We start from the raw sequence: 27,813 nt of genomic DNA on the forward strand, positions 1-27,813 counted from the left end.
TTGGACGAGGGTCCCACCTGAGCGGCAGAGCCAGGAGCAGCGCCCAGTAGAGAGGATGGGAAACCCCAAGGAGCAGGTGTCATTGTTACGTTAAAATGCATTTTCTGCGGATAACGTGCAGGCGTGCCAGTGCCCCGCGCTGTGCCAGCACGCTGTGGTGCAGGGGATGTGTCAGAAACGTGGTATTTTTTTAGTGAAGCGCATCTCGGATGTGCTGTTTGCAGGTACGAGGAGCCTTCCCCAGTTCTCCCTTGTTGCCCAATGGGAAGTGATGGAGGCAAACGCTCTGCTCCCCTCCAAAGTGAGTTCATTCCTTGAAAATGAGTAAATCGGCAGCTGCAAAGAGCTACGGCCTTTTGTTAAGCAACAACCAGGCAACTTTTGTGGTTTTAGTCAGCTCTGCAAATGAGATGCAGAGTCCTCAAGCTGTTGAAGTTCCAGGACAGTCGAATTCCTTTAACTCCTTGAGTTGTCGTGTGGCTGCGTGCCCTTCCAACTCATTTGGATTTCTTGGCTTATCTGATTTCCTCACCTCCCTGTTTTGAATGCAGATCCATTGGAATGCTTTTTTTAAAAAAAACAAAACAAACAAAAAAAAAAACAAAAAAAACAACAAAAACAAAAAAAAAAAAAAACCAACTGAAAAACCAACAACGCAACAAACTCCGTCTTGATTCCAGCTGTGTGACAGCTGCTGGAAAAGCAATTAAAAGGAGTGGAACGAATGAAAAATTATGAAAAAAAAACAAAGGGGAAGAGAGAAACGAGAAATAAAAATCCCGTTGGCCCTCGGAGGCAGGGTTGTCCTCTGCAGAGGAAGGAGTGCCGGCTGGCTCGGGCTCTGGGCAGGATGGGGAGAGGGCGGTGAGGTTTTCCCTCCGGAGAAGCTCGGGCAGGGACGAGGTTGCCTTGCCACCGACCGGGACCTTGCGTTCGCCCTGGCTGAGGGCACAGCATCGCTCTCCAGGACCTGGAAACCCAACAGAAACATGCTTTTTAGACCAGACGCGACACACGTGTCATATTAAATACTGCGAAATGGCACGTTAATACCCCCGAGCTCTTGGCCAGCCGGTTGTAGGTGTTTCTCCTGTTGCTCCAGGAGGGTCGGGAGCGTTCGCGCGGCCAGGAGCGGGTCTGACGTCAGGCTGGAGAGGGGCATGGCCATGGGGCTGCGGGACAGCCCCGACCCCACTCCGGGGATGCAACCGGACCAAGAGCCCAGGCATCTCACGGCTGGAGGAGACACGTTTCTAATGGAACACGCGCTATCAGGTGAGGAGTTTCACATTTCTCTTTTGTTAAGGGAAAAATTATACCTAGGGCGCTTTCATGCAGGGGTTGTGTTTGGTGATTAATTTTTTCCTTATTATTTTAATACAGGGTTATGCTGAATGCGTAAGAGCTGTACCTCCCAGCTCTGCGCTCTGACAAACATTGAGCTTCTCCTCAAAATGTTTAAGAGGCAAAGGAGCAAAAATATTCTGCTTTTCTGGGTGCGTGCGGATTTTGATTCTTGCCGCTGATGTTCTTTGGCTCCGGGCGAAGAGCCACAGGTCGAGCGCTGGGTCCTCCCCGCTAACGATCCCTCCCTTCGCTCCCCCTCCTCCGGCCTCGCCAGCACCAAGAAAAGCTTCCAAAAACACAGACCCCCGAATCTGGATGTATGAATTAGTGTTGAACTCTGATACGGGGCAGGCTTAGAGCTATTTTTTTTCAAGTTGAGAGTAAGGAAAAAAAAAAGAGCAAGCAAGCACCCAGCCCTGTTTCAAAAACTGTGCATTAAAGAGTAGAGTCGGTACAAATCTGGCTCGTATTTAGCAGGAGTTAAAGACAGGGCTGCACAGGGGCCAGATGCGGGGTGTTTTTGCACTTGCAATAACTGGCAAACAGCAGGGTATGGAGGGAGCACGTTCGCCTCTGCCCTCCCCGCGTGCTGGGATTAATCATTGGCTCTGGGAAAGCCGGCGGCTCCTCTGGTAAGCGGGAGCTGCAGCGCCCGGTGCTCTCCTCGTAGCCAGCAGGGAGAGGTTCCTGCCAGTGCTCCTGAAGAGAGACTTGCTCCTCGAGTCAGTCACGATACGCTCTGTTCGGTTTTTATTAGGGGGGGGGAAAGAAGCCCGAGGAGGCGTCAAATAGGAAATGCCCGAGATAAATAAATGAAGTGGTTGTACGGGACGTGCCTTCCCGGGACAGCCTTTGGTGCAGCAGAGCTGGGCGCGGGGCCCCAGTAAAAGTTATCGCTGGGAACCCGAAAGGTTTGAGTGCGTTAACTGAGCCCTGGGGAGGGAGATTCTTCCCGAGACGCCCGGTTTCACAAGCGATGCTCTTATTGGTTTAAGGCTTCTCAAACACCGTTGCCTCCAAATACATTTCTGATGTTTGCTTTTTGTCTTCTGAATCCGCAGTTTTGAATCTCAGGTCTTGCAGAGGCGTCTCCCCCGCTTATGTTTTGCGTCTCTTGTCATTTAATTTAAATTGAATTCTTCCTGATGGACTCCATGCAGCGTTTGAGGGCAGCATCGTTTATTTGGCTTTCGGACTTCACGTTCCAGCTTCTAGGGGCATTTACTTCTTGCTCCAAAGGCAAAAATAAGGTTAAAACCACTAGAAATTTAATTGGAATGTTTTAAAAAGTCTTAGATTTGCTCCATATTTTTTTTTTTTTTTTATAAATGAAGCGTTTGTTAAATTGAAGCGCCTGTAGAGATTCAGTGCAGTTTTTACAAGACCATCGTGTTTTCCATGTTATCCAAACGCTCCGGCGTGAACCTTTGTCTGCTGCCCCGACAGCCCGGGCTGGGCTGCTGCCGCTTGTGGTTCACGACGACTGAAATCCAGACCCGGGCAAATAAAAAAGTAGCACTTCCTCAAAATCCCTTCCTAATTCCTCGAAATCCCTTCCTAATTGCCTTTAACCTCCGCTGTAGGTGGGGAAGCGCGGGAGAGAGCTGCAGGCAGGGAAAGCGGCGTGCAGGGGAGATAAGCCCCGTGCGAACAGGCGGAGGGTAAACAGGGATTCTGGATCCGTCGCCCCTGGAGTCCGCAAACATTTAATTCTTCCAAAAACAAACAATGAAGGGGAACAGAGTAGTAGAACCGTTTATGGACTCCAGCTGCCCGATCCGCGAAATCAGGAAGCGATGTCCAAGGGGAAAAGAGCACAATGCATTTGAGGTTGCTTTGATTTTTGGTTTCAGCCGCTTTAAAGGATTAAAATACAAAAATATGTTCTGAGGTTCCCGCCTCTGTTTTCCTTCTGGGAAGGTTGTGAAACCAGTCGCTCTAACGTTGCTGTCTTTCTTGCACAGGGTATTTGCTGTTTGGCCACGTGATCCAAATGGGAGCTGAAAAAATTATTCCCCATAAAAATATCCCCCAATAAATACCCCTTATCATACTTAGGAGGATATAAAGGAACATATTGGTGTTTTAATGCTTCCCTGCTCTAGCTATGCTAGAGATATCATTCATTTTATTAGCATTTGGGTGAAAACTTGAAAAATCGGTCTCTCACCAGCCTATGAAGGGAGACGTTGGCAGCATCTGTTTTCGGGCTGCTCCCAGCATCTCACCGCCTCCTGGGTGGCAGCCGCCTTCCCCCTGCAGACGATGTGGGGAGGAGGTTTGTATGTAATGGGGATGTTTTAGGGTCTAGCCGCGACACCTGGAGCCGACGAGCAGTGGTTTGACAACAATCTGCACGTCCAAGGCGAGACACAAATTCACGGCACGGAGTGCAGGGTCTGAGGCTCGGCTCAGGTGCGCAGCATCGACCAGGGCTACTGCTCGCGGGAGCTGGGCTGGAGGCTGCTGCTGCAGGTCACGGAGGTTTTAAGTATTTTGAATAACTGCATAAAAAAGAAAATTAAAATCTGTATCTTCTTTGTTCTCTATGCCATTCAGTCTTCTCGCATTTTTAGTACAGGACAGACTGGCTTTTCTGTTGTTAATTTTGTGTAGATGAAGAATCAAACTATGGCCAGCTGAATGCCTCTTTCTACAAAGCCTCTTTGGGATGAAGAAGGATGAATTCATGCACATGGAAGAGGCAGCTGAGTCCAACCCATCTCTCTGTTCTCTTCCCTGATCTTGGACTGCTCCTTTGAACTTCTCCTTGGTTGTCCAAATTGTAAAATTGGGAAAAGCTCTTAACCTTTGGCACGTTATTGGCTTCCTCTGGAGTGGTGTTTACTCAAGGAAATATATTAACCCCCAGTGATCTGTCTTATTCTAAACGATGTTGTTATCTTTCTCATCCTAGCTGGGAAAATGCAGGGGATATTCCAGAAAGCCTCAAAAATATTTCGGCAAACCCGTGCTCTCCTATGGAAAAATATTCTTCTGGTGTGGAGGATGAAGACAGAAAGTTTTCAGGCAAGTATTGGTTCTTCCAAAGGGCAGTTAGGGTTTCCACCACAAAGTATTTTCACATTGCATTGTTTTTATACTAGATGATCTATGAGAAGCCCCAGCTGGTAATGTGGTTCTCTATCAGCAGCTACACTTCTTCCCGTGACACTACAATATCACAGCATCATTCGGGCTTGTTACAAAGCTGGTTTGTTGCTTGTGGTCGTTGATCCCATTTCTGCACTGTGCAGAAGAACACAACGTCCAATTCACGAATACGGGTGTAAAATTATCAGCAGGCCTCGTTGGCTGTGGTACTAAGAAAACATCTCTTTCACTTGGAACATTCCTCGTGTTTTCAAATGATTACACCCGTGAAATAGCTCTTCCTCATTTACAGAAGGAAAGCATTCACGGCCGGAGGAGCCGGACTGTGCAGCCAGATCAGCACTGGATGAGGAGCTCCTTGAAGACGCTTTCGTGCCACCCAACCTGCAGGTCTCTGTGCTGCCACTCACCTTTACATTTCCTTCCTTTCATCTAGGAATGGATTACATCGGCGGTTTTTCTCTTAATAATACAAATATCATCAAGTATTGTATTCCACAACCCGCGGCAAGAAATCCCTTATGACTTCCTCGGACGGTTGGATGATCCTGCCTTTAACGCTACAGGAGTTACACTCGCGTACACCCCCGTAACAAACACCACCAGGCGAATCATGAGCAAAGTGGCTTCGGATTCTGCGATGACGGGTAACGCTGCTCTCAAACCCCTGTAGCTGCAGTGCCCGAACCCATCCCGACACTGCGGGTGCCGCGGTCTTCGTTGTGGCGGGGGGAGAAAAGGATTTGGACAATACAATTTTTAAGAGTGCAAGTTGTGGCTGGTGCACGTTTTCATGTCGTCGCATGACTAATCAAAGTTTCAGCTGTCATGGATTTATTCTTTTTTTTTTCTTTTTTCTTTTTTTTTTTTAATGACAGGTATAATAATAGAAGAGGTAGAAAATGAGAAAAAAATGGAAGCAAGAGGAATTTCAGAGGAATACATTGGTGTTGTTTTTAAGGATGACTTCTCCTACCGTCTCAGATTTCAACGCTATGGAGTGGTACCTCCAAACGATGCCTTTGAGCACATTGGTAACAAAATAAATGAAACCAGAGAACTTGATTTTATATTTTAAAAAAATCTTAGATAGATCTCTCTGCTGCCATGCCACTCAGAAGGGACCAAGGCTGTATGTGTTAAATGGTTCAAGAAAGGTATTAATTACAATTTGAGGTTTTGTTCACTTAGAAGGAAACAAATGTCAGAGAGAAAAAGTTTAAGAACAAATACGCATTGTCCACAGTCCTTGTAGTCCCTCTCCCTTCTATGTCTTATCATATCAAATCATGCCCTGAAAATGAACGTTGTGTGTGCCCTGACGTACTTCCAGCATATAGTGCAGGGACGTATATTTAATACATTAAAACAAAAACCTGCACACACATTTGTCCACTATGCTACTTCTTCGACAAAACACACCCCTATTTACTGACTAAAAGTAGTAAGCTAACCGAAACAAAAAATAAACTTACTATCCGCTAAAAAGTCAAAGGCGTTCATCAGTCAAGGGGGGGGGAAGAGAAAAAAAAAAAAAGTATTTTGCTAAGGATGGGTCTTGGAGAATGGAAATGATGGAGAGACTGTTTATTCTGCCTGCAGCAGGCAGTAGCTCCTCGCAGAGGCGTCCCCAGCTCTGAGTTTCCTAGAGGTGCTTCTCTCCTGCCCCTGGCTCTGGGCAGGTTTGCGGTCGCTGGGCTTTGAGCCCGGGCTCCTGCCGAACCAGGACAGCTGAGCGTGGCCCGCGCGCCTGCGCCGCGGCCACTGGGTCGATGCCACATCAGGTAGCCCATGGAGCCAAAGCCAACACCTCCCGATACCACATCGCTCTTGGAGAGAAATGGCTGCTCCAGGCCAAAGGCTGAGTACAACTAAATCTCGATTTCCTCTCTGGAGTCTATATGTTTTCAATCCGTCACGTAAGCGTATATATACACATGTATATAGAAATCCATAGATCAAATTCTTCTATTTATTTATTTTTTTTCTTTCCAACAGATACCTGCTTCAATTTTTCATCCAGCTACTGCAAAGTCCCATCGTACTGGTACGCAGGTTTCCTATCAGTGCAGTCCAGCATTGATGCGGCAGTCATTGAAGTAAGTATGGTCCTGATGGAAAACGTGTTTTCTCGTCTTTCCAGAGTTGTTTGGTAAATTTAAAAAACCAACCAAAATAAATAAAAGAACCCAAACCGGTTCACTTTCTTTGATCATTAACTTTTAAAATACATAGTGTGATTCAAAAGTTAAAAGAATGGCAGATCATTCTCATGGCTCAAGGCGGTGTTTGTGTTTATTACGAGACAATACAAAACGACAGTAAATATTGACGCTATTTGCCACTTTGCAGTGTAACATTGTTATTGACAAACTAATAATTTTAATGCTTATGAAAACCTGTTTGTTCTGATGTTGGCTGTTTCATTACAGAAAATCAAATTAACAGCTAATTTCTTTCCTTTAGATGAAAACAAACCATTCTGTTTGGGAAGAGATGAAGTCAATTAGCGGCGTTCGTCTGAAATCCCCCTCGATCAAACTTGTGTATAAAATAAATTACATTTGGTTCGTTATTTACATTCTATTTTGCTTCTCCCCGTATATGTACTTTTTATCAGTGAAAGTTATAAGAGAGAAGAAGAAGCTCAAGGTCTTAATGAGAGCAATGGGTTTGCAAGATATCGCATTCTGGTAAGTCTCATAGAAATAAACTGTGTAATTATAGGAATGACATTACATTGTGTATGTAAGACGTACACTAACTTGCAGGGTGGATATGGGCCCGGTACCACCGCTCAGCTGAGCGGCCATAATTCCCCAGAGCCAGCAGCAGCGATTTGCCATCGCCTGACCATGCGTTTGGGCTCTCCAAAGCCAAGTTTTTGCATGTTGTTGAAGCAAAACCTGTTGTGGATTTTATCTGTGATGTACCCCTTGCTGGAGGACCTCCGTTTCCAAGAACGTTGCTCTGATGCAGGATTTTTTTGTTGTTGTTGCGTGTTATACTTAGCCCTGCTCTCCTCCCCTAAAAAAAGAGAAAGAGCATTCTCTGTGTAGCAGAGATGTACGGAGCAAGGTTTTTGAGGTGTTGCTTGCCTCCAGGATACACACACAAAACACAAAAAGGGAAGAAACAACACGGTTTGGAGAAAACTGCAAACGACGGAGCACAGGGGGATGTAGGGTCTATCAAAACGGTCTTCCAAAGCCTTCTGAGCATAAGTATTTTGCATCATTACAAAAAGGATAAGAATAAGTGCTCCTGGCTGCAGAGCCCGTGCTTGGATGCCCTGCGGCTCTTTGCTGGCTTCGTGGCATCTGCCGAGATTTGGGTGGGTGCAAGATATGGATGTTTGCACCTTTCCAGTCTGGGAACTGTCAATGGGAAGTGTATTGGGAATTACGAAGTATTTGAATTAAAAAGAGCGTGTCTTGTATCCGCTGTGTTGTGGCAAGTGCTGTCGTGTCCCGAGGCAACAGTAACCGTCCCTTCATTTGTAGGTTATCCTGGAGCGTGCTGTACACCGTTTACATTTCAATAACGGCAAGTCTGCTGACACTGATCACGGTTAGAGGAGTCATCTCCGATCACAGCTTTTTTGAAATATATTTTTTTTATTTCTTTTATGGCATAGCATCTGTAAGTCTGCTTTTGTGTTCTTAAATGATGCACAATTTTTTCCGTTTCCTAATCAAAATGTCTAAAACCCAAAGACTGCAGAGGCCTGGGCATTATATGAGAAAGTAACAAAAACTTCTCTGCTACTGGGATTTATTGTTATAATTGTTATATATTGTTATAATTTGTTATATATATAAAAATATAGTATTATATATATAATAATACATATATAAAATCGCATATAATTTGTTATAATCACTGTTATTACATTTTGGGAGATTCTGACTTGAAATAAGAGTTGAGAGAGGTGCCAACGCCAGCATTAATGGGAAGGCTGATGCTGTGAGTGCCCCTGGGGCCAGGGGGCTTCCTCCTCGGGAGACCGAGGGGTCTGATCTGGCTGCCCCTATAGACCTGCCCTAAACATCAGAGTCGTCTGCTCAATGACACAAGCCTTGTGATGTGCCACGTGCATCTGCAGGGGACAGCTGAAACTCAACTGGGTCTCCAGTTTTGCTTGTTGGCTTTTCATGCTGGTCTCTTTAATCGCCAGCCGGAATGCCTCCCGCTAACTACTGGTTCTCTCTGCTGCAGATTCACTTCTCTTTCATGCTCAGCTCCTTGTTAAAGCAGCCAAATATTGCCAGTTTCGTGGGATTTGTCCTTCACACCATCTTTGGATTGCTGGGCTTTTTGACATTGTTTGAAAAACTACCACCGTCTTTGGAATGGATTTTTAATCTCTTCAGTCCTTTTGCCTTCACAGCTGGCTTCTCAAAGGTACGTTCAAAATAAAGCCAGCACACCATAAAAGTTCAGCCCACAGCAAACATGCTGCAGATTTCTGCTAGATAGCAGTAGCTACTACACATGATTTGCGTTGCCTTAACGACCCAGTCATGCCCCTCTGCCCTAGACGCTTTGTGAAAAGAAAACTTGACTCAGAATAGTAAATGTTAGTTCATAACAAATATAGTTAGACTCTCAACTGCATCATGAATTTTACCAGCTCTGTATATACAAAAAATTTCAGTCGCTGGAAAATTCTTGCAGCAGTGGGATGTGTCTGGTGGGTACCAAGATCTGCAAGAACCGCGAGGTCTTGAAGTGCTGCCCCAGCAAATACTGTGTGTGTCACCCTTCTGGTGTAGAAACTTCTTCTGCATAATTTTGAATTCAGCTCACCGAAGCACTTCTGATACTTGTGGTCATAATAACTTGTTGTCCTGCTTGCAAAAAGCATCAAGATCGCGAGTAGGCACGGTTTTCTGGTGAAAATGGTCATGATGACACAGCAGTGGCTTGCACGTAATATTTCTGACTAAAGGAAGTGTTGCATCTGACTTGTACTTTTTTTCCTCCTAGATGATAAAATTAGAAAAATACGGCCTAGCCTTTACACCGGAATTGTACCCTTTCTTTAAGCTATACATGGTACTGACCCTTGACAGTGCCTTGTATTTGCTGTTGGCCATCTACTTTGATAAGGTTTTGCCTGGTAAGTAGAAATATGAGAGGAAGAGTACAACCTTCTTTGCATTTTCCTTCTATAATCCTCTCCCTTCATAGGGTGAAAGGTGCCAAAGAAGTGGTGGGGTAGAGCTGAGAAAGCTGTAATCTACCTGGAGCAACAAAAAAGGTGTCCTGGTAGTGAGCTGGTTGGGTTGCGGGATGGCATCTTAACAGCAATGAGCCGTGCCATGTTATGTTGAGGGGCTGAAAACGGCATTTGCCATGTTGCTCAGGAAAAAATGATCAGGAAGAACCCCGTTTTCCCAGAAGCTGGGTGCATGAAGCCGCCTCATTTGGCCCTGCCTCAAAAACAGGCTCCAAAAGGAACATTAAATCTTGCAGCGAGGCACTGAGACCCTTTGCACCTACTCCAGCAACCCTGGGTTTAAAAGGGCGTTGTAGAACTTGACCTGATTTTCCTATAACTTCTGGGCCAAAGAGGTGCTCAATGAGGTCTTTGCTGTGATTGTTGCCCACCTGCGTTTGCAGGTATGGGTGAGTGGATAACTTTTCAGGATGTACCAGTCCTTTTACGCTGCTAAAAGGCTGTATTCTGCAGCTGTTGAGGAAGAAACAACCGGACATGGCATTTATCAAAGTTGAGTTGACACGTAGCAATTTTTGGTTGGTATTCCACCTTCTTTGTTTCTGAATTAGGCAAGTACGGAGTACCGTATCCGCCTTTGTTCTTCCTGAGACCGTCATACTGGATCCAGCCCAGGAGCGGGTATGTGGGGGTGAGAGCTGGCGGCGAGGGCGGCCACGATCCCATCCTCAGCAATAACACCGAGCCCATGCCTCCGGGCTTTGATGGGAAGGAAGCGATCAGGTAAAGGCTCTTGTAGCCATGAAAAATATAACACTGCACGTTATATTTGACTCTAGAGAGCGTAGCCGTATTGGACTGATAAATGTTAGACTGAGACACCTAACCCGTACAGATAAGGTTAATGGCAAATACATGAAAGGGAGGGTTTGTTCAGTGTTTCATTCTGCTCCAAGAGCTGGATTTGAACGTTTATTGGACATGGGGGATCTTCTGTGCCAGGGACCGGCTTGCTGCCCAGGAATTGCCTCTTTGCAGGGCAGCGGCAGGGAGTCTGTCCCACTTCACCATCGTCTTTAAGAACGCTGCTGCTGGAGTCTGCTGCATAAGATAATGTTATTTACACCCTTACGGGGCTAGTTTGGCCCATTGCTGCTGCTGGCCATTGCTTATTACTAAAAAGCAAATATAAATCTGCTAAAATAATAGCTAGCTCATCGCTTCTAATTATATAAACGTGTGTTTTCTCATTCCCTCGGCCCTCCCGCTTCATTCACAAAGTGTTCGTTGAGTTTGACTTTAAAACCTTTTAAGCATCTTTTAGAAAAGTACATTGGTTAATTCTGCTTTCAAGTGTGCGAGAAATGAATTATGTAAAGCAATTTCTTCAGACGGAATTATGCTAACCCCTGATGGTAAGGAGCAGGACCAGTTTGAGGAGGAGGCCGAGAAATATTCTTCCAATAGTTTTCAAAGGTTAATACAAGGGAAGAGGAACATGTCAAACTTGCGAGATTCAGTAGTAATGGATTGCTTACCTTTTCTTTAGAATAAACAACATTAAAAAACTATACAAGAAGAAGGACAAGAGAACCGAAGCTTTAATGGGTAAGAGAGGTTTTGGAATTCTTTTAATTTCATTTTTCACTAGATATGAACCCAAACTGTTCTTAAATATACTGGATGTACTTAATTCTGCCTCCCACAATACTAAAATGCATCATGCAATGGTTATTTCTGCTGGGGTGAATTACTGGCAAATTTCTACCAGGCTGTTACCTTCCTGTTCACTCCAGGAAAATTACTATTTATTATTTTTTGCAATAGCAGAAGTCCCCTTAAAAGCAGGGAGTTTTGCAGCCATGAACCACTATAAAAATCACCTCTCTGACCTCTCTCTCAAAATGTAAACTCTTTTGGGCAAACAAAACTTGGTTTTTTGGTCCCTGGCTACAGCCGACTCTGCTGCCGCTGGCTGAGCCGTGCTCTCCAGGCACTTCCACATCTGCCAGCCACAGGAAGGCAAGGAGTTGGCACAGTCATCGCATAGTCATGGGATATTTGTTAAATGCCTTTGTTTAACAGGAACTCAGTATTGCCTCAAAGGTTTATATTGAGTAAAAAAAAAAAAAACAAAACAAAACCAACACAAACAACCCACAAAACTGCAAAATAAGTATTTTTTTTTTTTTAAAAAGAAAGCGGGTAGAAAAGTCTGGCTGCTTTGAAACCTCTTGAAATCTCCTGCGTTGGAAAGGCTATTGGCGCTTCTCTGTCTGTGGACTCTCTCTCGGGCCATGCTAAAATAAAAGCTTATGGACCTCGTAGAAACCAGAAGTCAAAATTCTTTAAATGCTGAAGTTAATACACTTGTTCCCTCAATTCAATCAAGACATGACTGCAAGTTCCTTACTAAGTCTAGTCCGAACTTCTGAAGATGGTCATGATCACAGATTTTAGACCTGTGGTTTTGCCTCTTGACTCCAAAAGAAATGTCATTCCTCTGCCGTACTTGGCAGCGAGCTCCAGGTACAAGTCTATTTCTCACAAACTTCCATCCTAATGTTATCCTATTTCTGTCCTAGGTTTGTCCTTAAGTATTTATGAAGGCCAGATCACCGCATTACTTGGTCACAGTGGATCTGGAAAAACCGCTCTCTTAAATGTGCTCAGTGGATTTTCCAAGCCTTCAGCAGGTACGATGATTGACCTGAACACTGAAGAGGAGAAGCTGTTTGTTTTTTTCAAGTGTAAGGGGATAAAGATACAAAAAAACCCCAAGTTTTCCCTCAGTTGTTCAGTCTGGCCCTTTGTCAGGGCAGATTGTTTCTTCAGCGTGAGCTTCGGGGCTGGTGCGTCCCTTGTGGATACGCTGGTGTGTGCAAGCGTACACAGGTGGCGATTTCTCCGTCTGGATGGCTTGATGTTTTCCATGAGTTGCACACCTGTAGGAAATGCGTCTTAATTCTTAAGGGAGAGATTTGGTGCTCTGAAATATTTTTGAATGGTATTAAAACTTTGGATAACACAAAGTTATTTTGACTTTTTCTTTTAAACACTTGAGAAACGCCCCCAGTGCTGGGATTAATGTCAAAGGTATGAACACACAGCAGGCTGCTTTCCCCTTAAATCTGGGAAATGCTGTACAGTATGAAATTTGTTTCGTTCATTCCTGTGTGCAGGTTCTGCAATGATATACAACTACAAAGTGTCTGAAGTACAGGATATGGAAGGAATTCAGGCAATGGTTGGGATTTGCCCGCAATTTAATTTGCATTTTGAAGCCTTAACGGTGAAGGAAAACCTGAGAACTTTTGCTCACGTCAAGGGGATTCAGCCTAAGGAAGTAGAGCAAGAGGTTGGTATGTGGTTGTCTGATCTCTGTTTTACGGCATCTTGGACACTTTGAGCTTTCTTTATAAAAGATTGTCACCAGCATCGTGTTCTGTGGAGATGAGAACAACCCTAATTTAGGGGAGAAGTGTTTTTTCAGTTCTTTCTTATCCTTACGATACGCTCAGATAGAATTCAGATTTGCAGTGCTTAGAGATAAGTGAAGCCATTTAAAATAGGTAAGTTTTGAATCTTGAGGTTATACTTTCCTGTACCGTGTGTAGCTACGTATGGTTTGGAAATCTGTCTCTTGTCTTTGTATATCGCCAAGGTGCAGAAAGTTCTTACGATGCTGGACCTCACCGACCTTCAGGACGTCCGTGCCAATACTCTGAGTGGGGGACAAAAACGGAAATTGTCTCTAGGAATTGCAATTTTAGGGAATCCCCAGGTAGGGGCTGGTCATATTTACACACCCCACACCCCCCACATACTGCTTTAGCACATAGTTTTGCATTCTGACTTGGCATGCTTGTACTTTTCCCCTGGAACTCCAAGTCTGCTGACCTACTAATCCACTTGGCTGCTGGAAGGATCAAGGAATCTAGGTCAACAAGAACCATATTTAAATAAAAAGGGTAATAATATTGTAATAGGAGAAAAAGTAATAAAAATGGCTGATATCTGAGGATGTATTTTATTCTTAGAGTGAGATTGTAAAAAGTATGAAATGAAATGATGCAAGCATGGAAATGGTGTCTTGGACAGGTGGAGGTCTGATCTTGTTCGCCTTCGCAGGTGTTGCTTTTAGATGAGCCGACAGCTGGGTTGGATCCCTGCTCCAGGCACCACGTGTGGAGCCTTCTGAAGGAACGCCAGGCTGGACGCGTGACGCTCTTCACAACCCAGTCCATGGCGGAGGCTGATGCTCATGCTGGTGAGCCCAGATTTTCACACCAGTTGACCTACAGTTTGAAAATGAGGGTTTCCTGTTGCAGAGCCCACGGGTGGCTCCTGCCATGATGCACTCTCTGCTCGCTGGACACGTTTTGTCTGACAGCAGCCACCAAACCCAGGCTGAGCAAAGACTAAAACTGGGCTGACGTGCCCTTCCAAGACCTTGCTTGTGCTCTGCTTCAGGATGAAGCAATTGCATATTATCTGGATGTACCACCAGCAGCTCCCACACAAATTAGTGATATTGTTTGAATTAATATCTTCCCCATTTCCTTATTGCTCCTGGGCTGCATGGGAAATTTTCCACAAGCCTATAAGAACACATAATCAAAAGATTAATCTTGGCGCTTAGGAGAAAGGCAGCAGTTCAAAAAGGAAAAAAGCCGCCAGCACTGGCCTGCTTTTACTCCTCTCGGCTCCATTGTAAAAACGTCTGTTGAGTTCAGAAGGAGCAGAGTGAGGCCAGTCTACTGCACTGTTGTAAATCCCCCCCAAATCCTTTGTATTCATCCCTCCTTAGACCGGAAAGCTTTCCTCTCAAATGGGAGATTACAGTGTGTTGGCTCATCTCTGTACTTGAAGAGAAAATGGGGAACTGGCTATCACTTAAGGTAAATCCTTTTCTTTTTGGTCATCAGTCTTTTTGGGAAAAGCTTGTAGTTGATGTATTTTCTTGTAGAGTTTGCATCTCTGTAGAGTTTCTATACAGAGTAATAGAAATCTTGACAGTTCCTTTTAGAAGACTTTTAAAGCTGCCAAAAATATCTTGCTTTGGATAGCAAGTTGCTTTTCTTTGGAACCCAATCTTGAAAGCTCTGAGCATGTAGCTAAAATGACTTTGCAACCTCCTTCGCAGCCAAAAGGGGACCAGAGTAAGATGAGTTGCAATTTCCACATACTCAGTGGTGCCAGAGTGACGTACAACAGCTTTAATGTAAAGCTGTTTTTCTTTGGAGTTTAATTTCTGTGTTCTTGGTTTAGCGGTGTTGGCCAGGGTCATTATTCTTAACCTCAAGTATTTCTTGCATGCATGGCAAAACCAGGGGCACTGCAGATGCCTGTAAAAATTCCCACTGAAATGCTGCCCAGTTTTGGAGGTTTCCCTATGGCTTGAGGAACGACCACTGGCTTTGTATTTTAAATGGATGATGCATGCTTTTTTCTTTTCTCGTTTAACATTATAGCAAATACTTTTTAACACAAACAGGATGCGTGTAAATGACGTGTGTGACCCCGAGCTTACGTCATCCCTGGTCAGGCAGTACGTCCCCGGTGCCGTGCTCACAGGACGGAAGGGGGATGAGCTGGGATATCTGCTACCTCTGGAAAACACTGACAGCTTCCCAGGTAAGAAAAGCCCGTTGCTGTGCCAGGGTTGTAAAGGGAAACCAAGTGGGCGGGAAAGCAGAAAGCAAAGTTGCTGTGAAGGGAATAACTACATTCGCTGGTCCATGCTGCGTGGGATTAGGAAGGCCAGAGCTGCATAAACATCAGCCTTAAAGAAAAATGGACACGCTACTACCAATACTGCAGATGAACAAAAGAAATTTCACCAACTAATCTACAAAATAAAATCCATTGAGTCTCCTCTGGTTTCAGGATGAGATTTCTTCCACCAGGAAGGCCCACGGTAATCAAGAACTCCGAATGTTCTACTTACCTCTAAAGAGCACTATTTTGCTCTACCTCTATTTTGGCTTTTAAGTTATGGAGATTAATGACGTGAACACCAGAACATAGAACGTTGATCATGCCAGTCTGAGTTTCTGCTCAACAGTAGACTTGGTCGCTGGGTTGAATCTGGCTGTTTCTGTCGTGCAGATCTGTTCAGCCACCTCGAGAGCAGCCTTCTGCAGGGGGTTGTTAATTATGAGGTTAGCAGGACAACCCTGGAAGATGTTTTCCTGAAGCTGGAGGGTGAGGAAGCCACTGGTCTAGGAGGTAAAACATTGACTCCCATTTGCAAGCGTGGCACAATTAAGGTTCCATATATACATATCTTTTAATTCAATATCTACTGAGTTTCTATTAAATGTGAATTTTGGTAGGTTTTGGTAGGTCAAGAGTTGCAGTTGTATTCAGTTCTCCTTTAGTGAAGGATACCTTCTTGAAGAAGTCTAGATGATTCAGTCTCATCTTCCCACAAGCTTTTAAGCACATGAATGAAGACTGGTGTTGGAAGGGTATTTGCTTTTGAAGCGTAGATCAGGAGGTAGGAAGAGATAAACTGGCCAGAAGGCATCTCACAAAGCCAGAGAAGATACTGGATGTGTTGCCATATGAGCCCAGGTCCAGCCAGTCTGAATTCACCAATGTAAATTATGTTCTGGATAAATTATGGCCCTTTTTCTCTGCCCTTATTTCTTTTCTGGCTAAAAATTAAAGGGTTCCTCTATTCGGAACAGAAGATCGTTGTTGATTGTTTACACTTAAACGTGTCCTTTAAATGCTCTTTGTGGATAACGATGTTTCTCGTGGTGAACATGCAGAAGATGGAGACCTCGAGGAGAAGGACCAAAGCCTCCTGGTGTTTTCCGAAGAGGAGAGCGTGGCAGTGACCGGGATGGCGCTCTGGAGGCAGCAAGTGTGTGCCATGATGCGAGTTCGCTTCTTAAAACTAAAGCATGAAGGAAAGTTTCTCAAGTCCATGTAAGTACGGGAGCTCTCGCCCAGTCTGCAGCCCTTGTGCTGGCTTGGTGCTCTCCAATGGATTTGATCGTTCCCTTGAGTGACTGAGAGAAGGCTTAAATACTAGTGGAGAAGTCTGGAAGCTAAAAATTAGGTGGGAAATGTTTAAAAGCTGCAGTTACAAGGACAGTTAGAATTTACTGGTAGAGCTCTGAATTGCTTAAGTTTTAAATTTCCCCTTGCCTTTCTCAACATAAATCACACAATTCGCTAAAGGCGGAGTTTCCCTGGACCCACTCATGGTCTGTTTTTCCACCTAGATTGCTGTTCTTTGGAATATTTATCCTTCCAATGCTTACGATTTTCATTGAATTTCAACTGTGGGACAGCTCCGGCAACTGGGAAATCACGTCTAGCTTGTATTTTCTTCCCACTGCAGAGAAAATTCAAAATAAGTCGACAAACCTTCTCATCTTCAATGATACAGGTGAAGAAGAACGTGTGATGTTGATTCACTTTCTGCACCACTCTGAGTCCTCTTAGAGTTGATAGACCAACCTTGCCTTACTCTTTCTCTACATTCCTTTATGTATTTGTGGCTTTGTGAAGTGTCTTCTCTTGAGCAAAAGCAAATCCAATTTTAGTGGCGATAACTGAATAGCTGATACTTAAGAGTAATGAACCAGGCAAAATAAAAAATAATTTAAAAAAAAGCAATAAACCAACTATGGAAACATACATTTTGTTTAACTAGTTTAATTAAAATAGAAAAAAAATAGAGACAATATAAGTTTGCTTAGATTCTAAGTGATTTTTTTTTTAACATACCTCTGCTTTGTAAGTGGGAACTTGTCTATAAGAAACTGTTTATATTTAGAGAAAAAAAAAGTTCTTGATTTGATTTCAGGATCAGAAATTGAGGATTTCATTGCTGCTTTGAAGACTCAAAACATAATCCCAGAAATAACTCTTGAGAAAAACATCACAAGCCTTCCACTACATAATGGAGCTATAAAAATATCCCTGGAAGGCAAGGTGAGTGGTAGTTTTTTTTCTTCTTGCGTTCTGTGTGTCAGCAGGATTTTCTGAAATGGGTTGAAATGAGGCACAGCGAAATGCACGCACACCAGCAAAAGGGAGACTATTTATTTGACAAATTTAATATTATCAGTAACCCCTTTTGTGGGAAACTGGGATTACGTTTGTTTTTTCCACTGTATGTTTTCCTAGAGTGGTCATTACAGAAAAGTATTAATGCAAGTCTTTTGTGCTTTTATCCAGAAATTACTGTCTTTATCGATCATTTTGCTTGTGCTACCCATTAGTGCGCTTCCAGGTCTCCATGTTCCCGTTCGTCAGTAAAAACATCTGATTGCATTTCTCATGGTTTTTCTCCAAACCCTTCCCTGGGGCCGGCTCCTCCTCACACCTCTCACGGGCGTGGAGATAACCCCTTTTGCTCTTACATCTCCAGAGGTACCGATTCACGGTCATGTGTAGCGTGGAACACATCAACTGTTTCCCCGTGCTTGTGAATATCCTCAGCAACACCTTCCTAAGGCTCTTCAATTCCACCCAGCGTATCCGCATCTGGAGTCAGCCCTTTTATGGCGTGAGTGTCCTGCCTTTCTCGGCGAACGTTAATCGAAATAGCCGTGCTGAAGCGATAAGGAGTGGGTGGGTTGGAAATGTGGTTGGATGAGTAACCTCCGAGGGCTGGGGTCAGTGCTCCAGCCGCTGGGGTATTTCTCGGGAGTCAATACCAGGGCTATTTAATGAGAATTTCTTCTGCAGTGTTTAAGAGCTCTATAGGGTTTCGGTGTCAAAGACATTTAATCTTGTGCTCTGTGGCAATATGGAAGAATATAGCAGTAATACATGCAAGCCCTAGCTCGCTTTGGCATCCATTTGGTGACAATCAGCATCAAAAAGGCAGTCTCTATCCTCAACAATTTGTAGCAATTCAAATATTTTTTTTGCCTAAATGCTTTTCTTTATTGCTTTATTTTGCGTTCTTAAACACAAATTATGTACCATAAGTATTATTGCTCACTTGCATGTTTAGTCATCCTACAGCATTGACCCAGCCAGGTTCTCCCCGGGCAGCTGTTGATTACTGACGACTTCTAAATTTCTATTCCGCAGACACACACCCCAGAATTAAAGAGTGATATTTTTTTCGTCTGTCTCAACTACTTGTTGGTTTTGGCTGCTGGTTTGCCTCCTCACTTTGCAGTGAGCAGCATGGAGGACTACAAGGTAAACAGTGTGCGCTGAAGGCAGTCTTAGAGAAGACGTGAATGCAAAGGGGACGTCTCTGGGCTGCAGTCCGTGTGCCGGCGGGCTGGCCGCCACTTCTAGGTAGGATGCAGGAAGAAATACAGCCCCACGAATACAACGTTGGACCGAAGCACATTACCTCGCATCTCAGGGAATCAGCTTTGGCTCGGGACAATTTGGGTGTTAATAAAGATTTTTGTGTCAGGATGATTTTTTTTTTCTTTTTTTTTTTTTTCTTTTTAAGAATGATGTGTTTTAAACAACAGTAAAACTAAGAAAGAATTGAAAGTTCTTGGAAGGGAGGGGAAGGCTGAGCCAGGGAAGGGAGGAGTGAGGGTGATGGAGGAGGAGGAGGAGCAGAGATGATGTTTTGGGCTCTGCTGAATCGCCTCCCTTCTCCCATTTACTTTCCCAGCTCCAGGCTCGTGCCCAGCTGCGGCTGGCGGGGCTCTACCCCTCGGCGTACTGGTGTGGGCAGGCGCTGGTGGACGTCCCGCTTTTCTGGACCCTGGTGTGCCTCATGTTCGGGATCGTGCTACTCTTCAACCGCATCTGCCCCTTGCAGGCCAGCAGCGTCCTGCTCCTGGTGAGCTCTCTGCGTGCGGGAAAACGGGCACACACAAATCCCCCTCCCTCATCTCCCAGTGAGATTTTGCATTAAAGACTTTAATCGAAATGGATTGCTCTAGGCCAGCTTTCATCTACCCACATCCATCTCCTAGTCACTGACATCAGTCTCTCTCTCTAGATCGTTTGCATCATTGGTTACGGAGTATCTCTTGTCCTCCTCGTCTATTTAATTGCCTTTAAATTTCGCACGGGACGAAGCAATCGTTACATTTGGTCTTTCATCTTCATTCTGGTAAGTGAAGTGAATCTTCACTCTGAAGTGTTTGATTTACACACCCTGCCACTTGAGGTTTCACTTCAAATATACGGATATTCAGCAGAATAACCCAAACCAGTAACAAATAGCCTATTTTTTATCAACAATACGTTAATATTGGAAACGCTTTTTCTGCTATATTCCAGGTGAATTTCACTCTCTATGTGTTCAGCGAACTAGACGAGACACGTTACCTCACCTTCTCTACTTTGATTCCCGTGTTCCCACCGCTGGGCTGTTTGAGCTTTACATCAGTAAGCAAACATGTCCTACTAAATTCAATAATGATCCTAATGGTGCAAACTGGAAAAGCAAGAAGCATTTTCCAAATTCCCTGTCTCGGAGTGCCAACTGTCAAAAAGGCAGAGTGAGAAAGGGCAACAGGAGAAGAAAAGGTCCAGGCTGTGGAGTGAGGGAAGGGACCAAGATTTGACTTGTTAATCCATTGTTTGATTGGGATATTTTTGGTGTATTTAGTTACAAAAAGCTGTTACGATGACTGTATTTTGGCAGCCAGGGTAGCATGGGAGGGGAAGGTGGTGGAGTGGGAAGACCTGGAGGGATGAAGGGAGCTTGGCAGAAGGAGGCAAAAGGCCTGGGAAGAGAGAAGCCATGATGGAAAAGGTCGCTCTAACCTGGCTGATTTGAGGCACCTCTGAATTAGCTGTAGCCAAGGAAGCTGCAGCTCTTTGAGGCAGTATCAACCCCAAAAAACAAGTACAGAACAAAGCTCCTTTATCCCATCCTGAAGAAAAGCTAAGCATCCCCAAATCCCACACTTGCTCCAACCCTCCGCTGAGGCACACTGTGCTAAGGAATTTTTCTAACCAACTGATATTTTTCTCTTGTAGCGTTTTTCGTTGTTTTACGATACCGAATTTCTTGAGTCATGGCATCACGTCTTCATAGCCGTCTTTGCGGTAAGGAGCAATTTGGTGACGGTTGTTTTGGAAAGGATGACTGTTCGAATGAGACGGACTTGCGCTGGGCTTGTATAACTCTGCCCGTAAATAAGGCATGGGTTGTGTGGCCAAAGTTTCCCATTCAGTGCTGGCAGGGGAGGTAAACCCCAGTGATCATGAACTTGTGTCTCATGTGGCCCTTGGATGCAGTACCGTATGTGAGGAAAATGGTGGGGGGATTAAGTGGAGCTCGTGTGTAAGGCAGAGATATTATTAATCAACTAATCAGCCTAATGCTGCCTCTACAAAAGAACGATGTCGTATCTGATCCTGTGGGATGTCTGTTGGGGTGCAGATTACCTGAGCTAAAACTGCAGCGTGATGTCAAGGCATTTGCAAATGATCTGCATATGAGATGGAAACGCATGCAAAGCATCAATTTAACTTCTTCCCCTTTTGGAGCAATATGATTAGCTTTTCAATAGCTGAAGTAAATGAGATAGGTCCCTGCATCCTCTTGTAATTAAAATTAATCAAGTGTGTCGTTAACCTTGTCTCCATACAAATCTAACTTGTTATTGCTTTTTTAGCCTTACATCCATTGTGTGATTTTTGCTTTTCTGCTGCGCTGTTTGGAGATGAGATATGGAGAAGCAGTAACGAGACTTGATCCCATCTTCAGGTGTGTCCCGGGCAGGCGGGTGCCGGGATGTCAGGATGCCGGGATGCCTAGTGGCCACAGTTATCCCGCTCTGCGCAGTGGGCTTGGTGCTGCACAGCCAGGCTGGACCCTCCTGGCTCACCCCTGACGGCAGGAGGAGAGGACCGAACTTAAAAACATTTTGCAAAGTGTGGATAGAGCCCATATTTTTAGCTTTAACCAGCTTATCTGGAGAGGAGGAAACTGAGAACAAAGGGAGGGATTTTTTTATTCCTCTGGGTCATTACAGTTTCCGACTTTACTTACTGGAGTTTTCCTGAGTGTGTCTGGAGGCAAATTCCCACCCAGAGTGTTGCAATAGAAGGTCAGTTGAACTACAATATCCTAGAGAGAGTAATAAATGTGATTTAAGCTTTTTTTTTTTGTTTGTTTGTTTTTGTTTTTACTAAGCTTTATATCTGAGATTTTGGGACATTTCACTACAGCTGGCTAAATCAATAGTTACAAATTGAAATCCAACCTTTTAACTCCTTTTCAGACGTGTCGGTATTGCTCTCTGCAGGATGGAGACTTCCCCTAAAGCCTCGTCAGGCTGGGGTCGTCACTACCTGCTCTCTGCCTGTCCGTCACCAACAGTGTGCGACTGACCACCAGAGCCATGTGGGAGAAGATTTGTAAAAAGTTTTAAACTGTCAAACATTAGCAAACGTGTCTCAGCCAGGAGTTAGATGCCCAGATAGCTTTGAAAAACCCGCCCTGTGGCTTTTAATTCTCCTTGAACAGATCATTGGCGTGTATCGAGGAGGGCACCAGTCAATGCCTAGTGATGAAAGAAAAGCTAAAGCTGGCTTTTATTTTCTCATGCATGTCAGTGGGATATTCTTTTCCCCCTTTTTTTCCATGAATAAATATTTGAGCAAACACTGTGGAACAGCTCCCCGAATTCAAATAAATTGTGCGGGGCGCTGCATTGGCGCTGCCCTGGGAACAAACTCGTAAATCTGAGCCTGTTTGGGAGCGATTCCCGGTGACACCACCTCTCCTCCTCCGCTCGCAGGATCCAGCGGAGGAGAGCGGTCGCCCACCAGAACAGGGACCCCCCCAGGGAGGAGCCCCCAGAAGTGCGGGCGGAGAGGGAGAGGGTGAGGAGCGCCGTGGTCTCCCCGCAGCAGGAGGAGGTGAAACCAGCCCTTCTGGCTCGTTTTCTTTTTCGCTCTCCACCTTCGGGTCTGTCTCTGCTTTCTCAGCTCATCCACTTCTTTATTTCCTGATATCTGACATCGAGTGCACATCTCTCCACCCAGCCCACGGTCACCCTGGCACCAGAAGGAGTTTAGCTGGCACTATATTTTTATTCCCCTTCTGCTTCCCCCACCCCTTTTCTGTTGCTGTTTCCTGGCTTTTTAATTTAGAAATTTTCTCTTTAAAGAGTCATACTTAATGGGAAGAACAGATGAGCTGTCTCACGGGGTAGAAGGAGAGCTTTTATTTCCCGCTTCATCTCTTCACAGGACTCGGTTATCATTGTCAACAGTTTGCGCAAGGAATACGAAGACAAGAAAGCCAGTTCCATCTTTAAGAAAAAGAAGAAAGTTGCTGTCAAAAACCTCTCTTTCAGTGTTAAAAAAGGTTCGAGTATTTTGCTGCACCCCCTATAAATGACCCTAAAATCTGACATGAAGGTCACCTTTGGAGACCATATTTTGGTTAGAACTTTCTTGTGGGCAACCAGACCCAACGCTTCTGCGTGCACGGTTTTAATTAATGGGGATAAGTTAATGAACGGCCCTTTCTCGTACTGTACTTTTAGATATTTTCTACCGCGCAGGGAAAAAAGTCTTATTAGCAATAATTTTTACTAACGGTTCTTGCATATTTGTTCTAGGAGAAGTATTAGGCCTGTTAGGACCCAACGGAGCTGGAAAAAGCACGACTATAAACGTGATTTCTGGGGACGTAACGGTGACTGCTGGGGAGGTGCGTGATTCCTTTGGAGCGTTTGGGGGTTGGCCTCGGTGTCTTTATAAAGGAAGGGTGTGATAGTGCAAGCTGGTAACACGGCCCTTAAGTCAGGGGATTTACGTACAGGCAACCCTGGGTATTTACGGAAGTAAGAAGTAAGTCTTGATTTACTCAAAGCACATTCTAGTTTTCATCAAAATCACTGTTACAAATTTAAGGGTTTGAGCTACACAAAACCTTCGGTGTGCATTTGAAACCCCTCGTGAAATTTCACCAGCCCTGTAAGAAATGTTGACATCTTAAAAAAAAAAAAAAAAAAAATAAATATAACACTCTTCATAAACAGCCTTGCAAAACCAGGAAATTGAAAACGAATGTGAACAGAGTTGGGCCAGTAACAATCCATCACTTAATTATGTGTGGGATGATTAATGACATGTGAGGGGGAGGGGAAATGCCATTGCTGTTACAGACTTGGGACTGAATGTTTGAAACGGAAAAGTATTTTTAGGAAAAGACAGCCTCACGTTGGTACTATTGCATGAAGTTTTATTGGTAGTAAATAGCGCTTGGTTTTGTGAAGAGGCTGTCCTGGATTCGGGTGATGTTGCGGTGGGTGGAGACGATCACCCCAGTGATGCTGGATGTCCCTCCCCACGTGCTAACGAGGTTCCTCACAACGCAGGAGCAAACGCTATTGCGTTTCCAAGGGTTCCGTTGACTGACCCCCGGACCCCCGTGTGTGTGTGTCCGTGCAGGTGCTGCTGGAGGGCCGCGGGGCGGCCGCGGGGCGCCTGGGCTGCTGCCCACAGCGGGACCCGCTCTGGCCAGACCTCACCGTGCGCCAGCACCTGGAGGCCTACGCCGCCCTGAGAGGGATGTGGAAAGGAGACACAGCTGTTAGCGTCGGCCGGTACAAAGCCAAATGATTCTAGCTTTTTTTTCTTTTTCTTTAGCTTTACCTTGGAGAAACTGGATCTCCTTCTGACGAGATCTGCTACTTTGTACTGTTCTCAATCCCTTGCCTATGAAGATTTTAACCCTGGTTTACCTAGAAAACTTAAGAAAACAAATTAAACTTGCTCCAGTTCGTGGCCAGCTATGTGAGTGACTCGCTTCTCTCATTAGCTGTGCTTACAGTCTTGAGTTTCTGCAAAAGTTCCTTAATTTACTGCCTGAGCTAGGAGTAAAATCACCAAGTAACCCAAAGTGATGCCAGACCGTGTATGTTAGTCTCTGGTTCCTCGGTACCCCTGACCACAGCTTATTTTTCCTTTCCATTCCCCACAGCATAGCAAAGGCCTTGGATCTCCAGAAGCATTTAGAAACCCCAGCTAGAAGGTTAGCTGCTGGAGAAGCCAGAAAGGTACATGTCATATTTGTGTTTGGTACTTGAGCAAATCCTGCTCGCTTTTCCTTGAATGCGGTGCACAGAAGACCTTCATTCAGGCTCGAGGATGTGTTGCGTTCCTTGCCCTGGTGTCAGCGAGAGAAGAATATGGTCCTTGGGGTTGTAAAAGTTTTAATTTTTTTTTGTTTCACAAGGCAGAAATTTTCTTCTTGGAGCAAAGCCTGAAATTCAAGTCGAATAAAAAAAAAAAATTCTGCAAATTGGATGTCGTTATGAAAGAACCTCAGGGTTCCAAAGGGAATTACTTCCTCCTAATACAGAGGCGGATCCAGCAGAGTGTGTTTTCATCCATAGCTTTTGAATCCTTCCTGGCAGGATCCCCCCCCTCTCCTCTTTCCCCATTCTCCCACATTGTATGCTTAATAAATGCTAAGCACAAATTGGATTTACAAGGTAATCACCTCTTCGTGCCCCACCACATGCATCCGCCAGTAAATGGGATGGAAAACCATTTTCAGATCTTTGTCAGGCTTGGGAGTTTTGGGGAAAGCTAATTTTGGGAGATTAAAATTTTAACTAAAAACACCCGAGGTGGGTTTTTTTGGATCCCTGTTTCCTCCTGCATTTTGGAATCAAAAACTTCATCTTCTAAAAGATTCACAGTGGTTAGGATCTAGCCTGGCAACTCACCGCTTTTGCAGGACAAGTAGCAGCAGACCTGACCTCACCTCGGTGTCTTTCCCATTTCAGCTGAGTTTTGCGCTGAGCGTCCTGGGAGACCCGACGGTGATGCTTTGGGATGAGCCGTCGGTGAGCGTGGACCTGAAAGGGCAGCGCCGCATGTGGTGAGCAGCCCCACTGGAGCAGAACTGAGAAGCGTAGGACAGATTTGACAGGATGGGTCTTACCCGCCGTCTTGTAGCACCCCTTGGGCAGGCAAAGACGTTCTGCCTCGGTGACAGAGCACTTTGTGTTTTCCCTTTTTCCTGAAGCTCAGGGGATGGGGTACCACTCGCTGAACTCCTCGCGCAGCAGGCAGTAAGCCCTTGCAAACCGTCAGATGCCATCTTAATGGGAGTGCAACAAAAAAATATGAATAGATTTCAGCTGAACCCCTGCATTTGGTACAAAAGACACAAATTGCAGTTTCTCCAGAGCACGAGAAAAAAACCTATAGATAGTTCTTCCTTCTCATCACTCCGCCCTAGTGCTTGCTCTAGCTTTTCATCAACAGTTTACACTGAAAGTATAAAATTTGGAGGGATGCTGACATGACAAATTGTCAACGGAGTATTGGCATCCGCATGTTATCTTCAAGCAAAGTAACTCAAGCCTTTTAAATAGCTTATCCCCTTTTTTTATAGTTTTATCATTTCAGTTGATTTTTGGGAGGGAGACACAAAAGGGAGATTTTTCTTCTGGGAGTAACTGCCATCCCTCTGTTCCCAGGAAAGTGATCCAGACCGCGGTGAAAGGCAAGGAGCGGGCAGCCATCCTCAGCACCCACTACCTGGAGGAGGCGGTGGCGATGTGTGACCGGGTGGCCATCCTGGTGTCGGGGCAGCTACGGTGGGCACCGGGGTCACATCGTTCACCTGAGTTTTAGCCTGGGTGGGGTGGGGGTGGTGGTGGTTTCTGTTGGGTGGTTGGTTTTGGTTTTTTCTTCTTAATCTAGTAGAAAATGTTGGTTTGGTTTATCCCAAGTGTATCCAGTGATCGCTTTATTTGCTGATTATGATGGTTTGAGCACTGTTTTCCCTCCTCTGCAGGTACATCGGTTCCCTTGAGGATCTGAAAAGAAAGTTTGGCACGAGTTACCACCTAGAACTCAAAATGATGGACATGGAGCAAAGCGATGCCCTCCACTCCGAAATTCTGCACCTCTTCCCGCATGCGGCTCGGCAAGAAAGGTCCCTACCCCGTGGGCTGCACACGCAGCCCCGGCTCGTGCTGGGATGTCCTGTTGCTCCTACTGACCTTGTTCAATAATTTAGCTGGGAGTACAATAACCCTACAAGCACCCCTAAACCTTGGCGCCGAGTCATGAAATGATGAATTCCTTTCTTAACTACTTTTTCAGGATGACTTCTTTGCTCATCTACAAGATACCAATGGAAGATGTGCTACCTCTGTCCCAGTCTTTTTCCAAGCTAGAAGCAGGTAAAAGGAAATAATCCATTAAGTACGAAGATTGCTTTAAAATTGTTCATATGAATTTGTTTTTTAAGGATGCCTTCTCCATCCCTCCACAGCTAAACAGAATTTCAGGCTTGAGGAGTACAGCTTGTCCTTGCACACTTTGCAACAGGTATGTTGCTGTAGAAGTTACAGGTGAGAAACTGCCTGTGTAAGAAGAAGAAATAACCTGTGACCGGTGTAGGTACCATCAGACCTTGGCAATAACGCGGTTGTTTCCACTGCGGTGTGTTGCAGGCGTTTGTAGACCTCACCGGGGACCTGGAGGAGCACAACCCGGACGCAACATCCGACGGGGCCGTGGAGCGGAGACCGCTTCACCTCTGAGCCCTTGGAGCCACAAAGGAAAATATTCAGCGTATTTCACCAGTGTTACTGATATGTGTGATCGGATGCAGCCCTCGGACTTGGTCACCCATGTCACAGCACGTACCGCTCTGCAAGTTTTCTGCCTCACAAAGAAAAAAAGAATTATTATTTTAATAAATAAAGCCTTTATCCTTTGACGAATTGATGCCTGCCATTCACCTCTACCCCTGCTCAGAGTGACTCACGAAGATTTGCTGTGCTAAGGAATAACCCTGCCGGGATGAATTCCTGGTCCCAAGGCAGCCAGGGCGGCACTGTGGCCGGGGGCGGGGTGGGGGGGGACTCGGTCATTGGAGAGAATCACGTGCAAACTCAGAGGAGGCTCTGAAACCCTCAGTCATCCAGGGCTTTGGCTTGCTCAGGCCTGAGAAGCATCCTTCTGCCTGGTGTAATATGGCCAACGACGTTGGTGTTTTCTAGTGGAGGGGTGTGGAGCTGTGTTTTGACCCAAAAAGCTGCTGTTGCTGTGTGTTCCAGCTCAGGCCACCTTGGCCCATCTCTAGTCCCCACCACTGGGGACACAGAGAGAGGAAAGGACTCAGTAATCCCTGGAAAACGCAATGAAAACTGGTAGCTCTTAGATCACCATCTTAAAAAAACCAATTATTATCTGGAGTCAAAATAAGGTGTGCTTTGACCCAAAGT

General features: G+C 45.1%; 1 protein-coding gene across 2 annotated transcripts; it reads left to right on the forward strand.

Annotated features, from left to right (window-relative positions):
• The first annotated feature begins 771 nt into the window (after nt 1-771).
• LOC128917951 (ATP-binding cassette sub-family A member 9-like) lies at nt 772-27,277 on the forward strand. 2 transcript variants are annotated; one of them, XM_054221717.1, is made up of 39 exons: nt 772-1,275; nt 4,265-4,377; nt 4,898-5,108; nt 5,340-5,495; nt 6,460-6,560; nt 6,928-7,154; nt 7,965-8,103; nt 8,680-8,865; nt 9,451-9,583; nt 10,255-10,426; nt 11,193-11,251; nt 12,229-12,339; nt 12,826-13,001; nt 13,308-13,427; nt 13,775-13,913; nt 14,454-14,544; nt 15,141-15,280; nt 15,755-15,874; nt 16,423-16,582; nt 16,882-17,048; nt 17,469-17,596; nt 18,036-18,173; nt 18,707-18,820; nt 19,257-19,427; nt 19,590-19,703; nt 19,874-19,981; nt 20,579-20,647; nt 21,220-21,311; nt 22,348-22,468; nt 22,802-22,919; nt 23,176-23,267; nt 24,011-24,165; nt 24,543-24,618; nt 25,354-25,448; nt 26,053-26,172; nt 26,373-26,513; nt 26,684-26,763; nt 26,856-26,911; nt 27,037-27,277. In XM_054221717.1, exons 1-39 carry the CDS (start codon nt 1,161-1,163, stop codon nt 27,124-27,126), a joined length of 4,914 nt encoding a protein of 1,637 aa, XP_054077692.1. In that variant the 5' UTR covers nt 772-1,160; the 3' UTR covers nt 27,127-27,277. The 2 variants fall into 2 exon arrangements, with proteins under 2 accessions (XP_054077692.1, XP_054077693.1); XM_054221718.1 differs by lacking the exons at nt 772-1,275; nt 4,265-4,377; nt 4,898-5,108 and having other exon boundaries at nt 5,356-5,618.
• Nucleotides 27,278-27,813: the final 536 nt, after the last annotated feature.

This window comes from Rissa tridactyla, chromosome 15 (genome assembly GCF_028500815.1).
Source record: "Rissa tridactyla isolate bRisTri1 chromosome 15, bRisTri1.patW.cur.20221130, whole genome shotgun sequence".
In the NCBI taxonomy this organism is placed as follows: Eukaryota; Metazoa; Chordata; class Aves; order Charadriiformes; family Laridae; genus Rissa; species Rissa tridactyla.

Coding starts and splice junctions, on each gene's coding strand:
- LOC128917951 (XM_054221717.1), top strand. CDS start 1,161: ATGGCCATGGGGCTGCGGGACAGCCCCGACCCCACTCCGGGGATGCAA. Junction 6,561..6,927: donor TTGATGCGGCAGTCATTGAA/GTAAGTATGGTC, acceptor TCTTTCCTTTAG/ATGAAAACAAACCATTCTGT. Junction 10,427..11,192: donor GATGGGAAGGAAGCGATCAG/GTAAAGGCTCTT, acceptor CCTTTTCTTTAG/AATAAACAACATTAAAAAAC.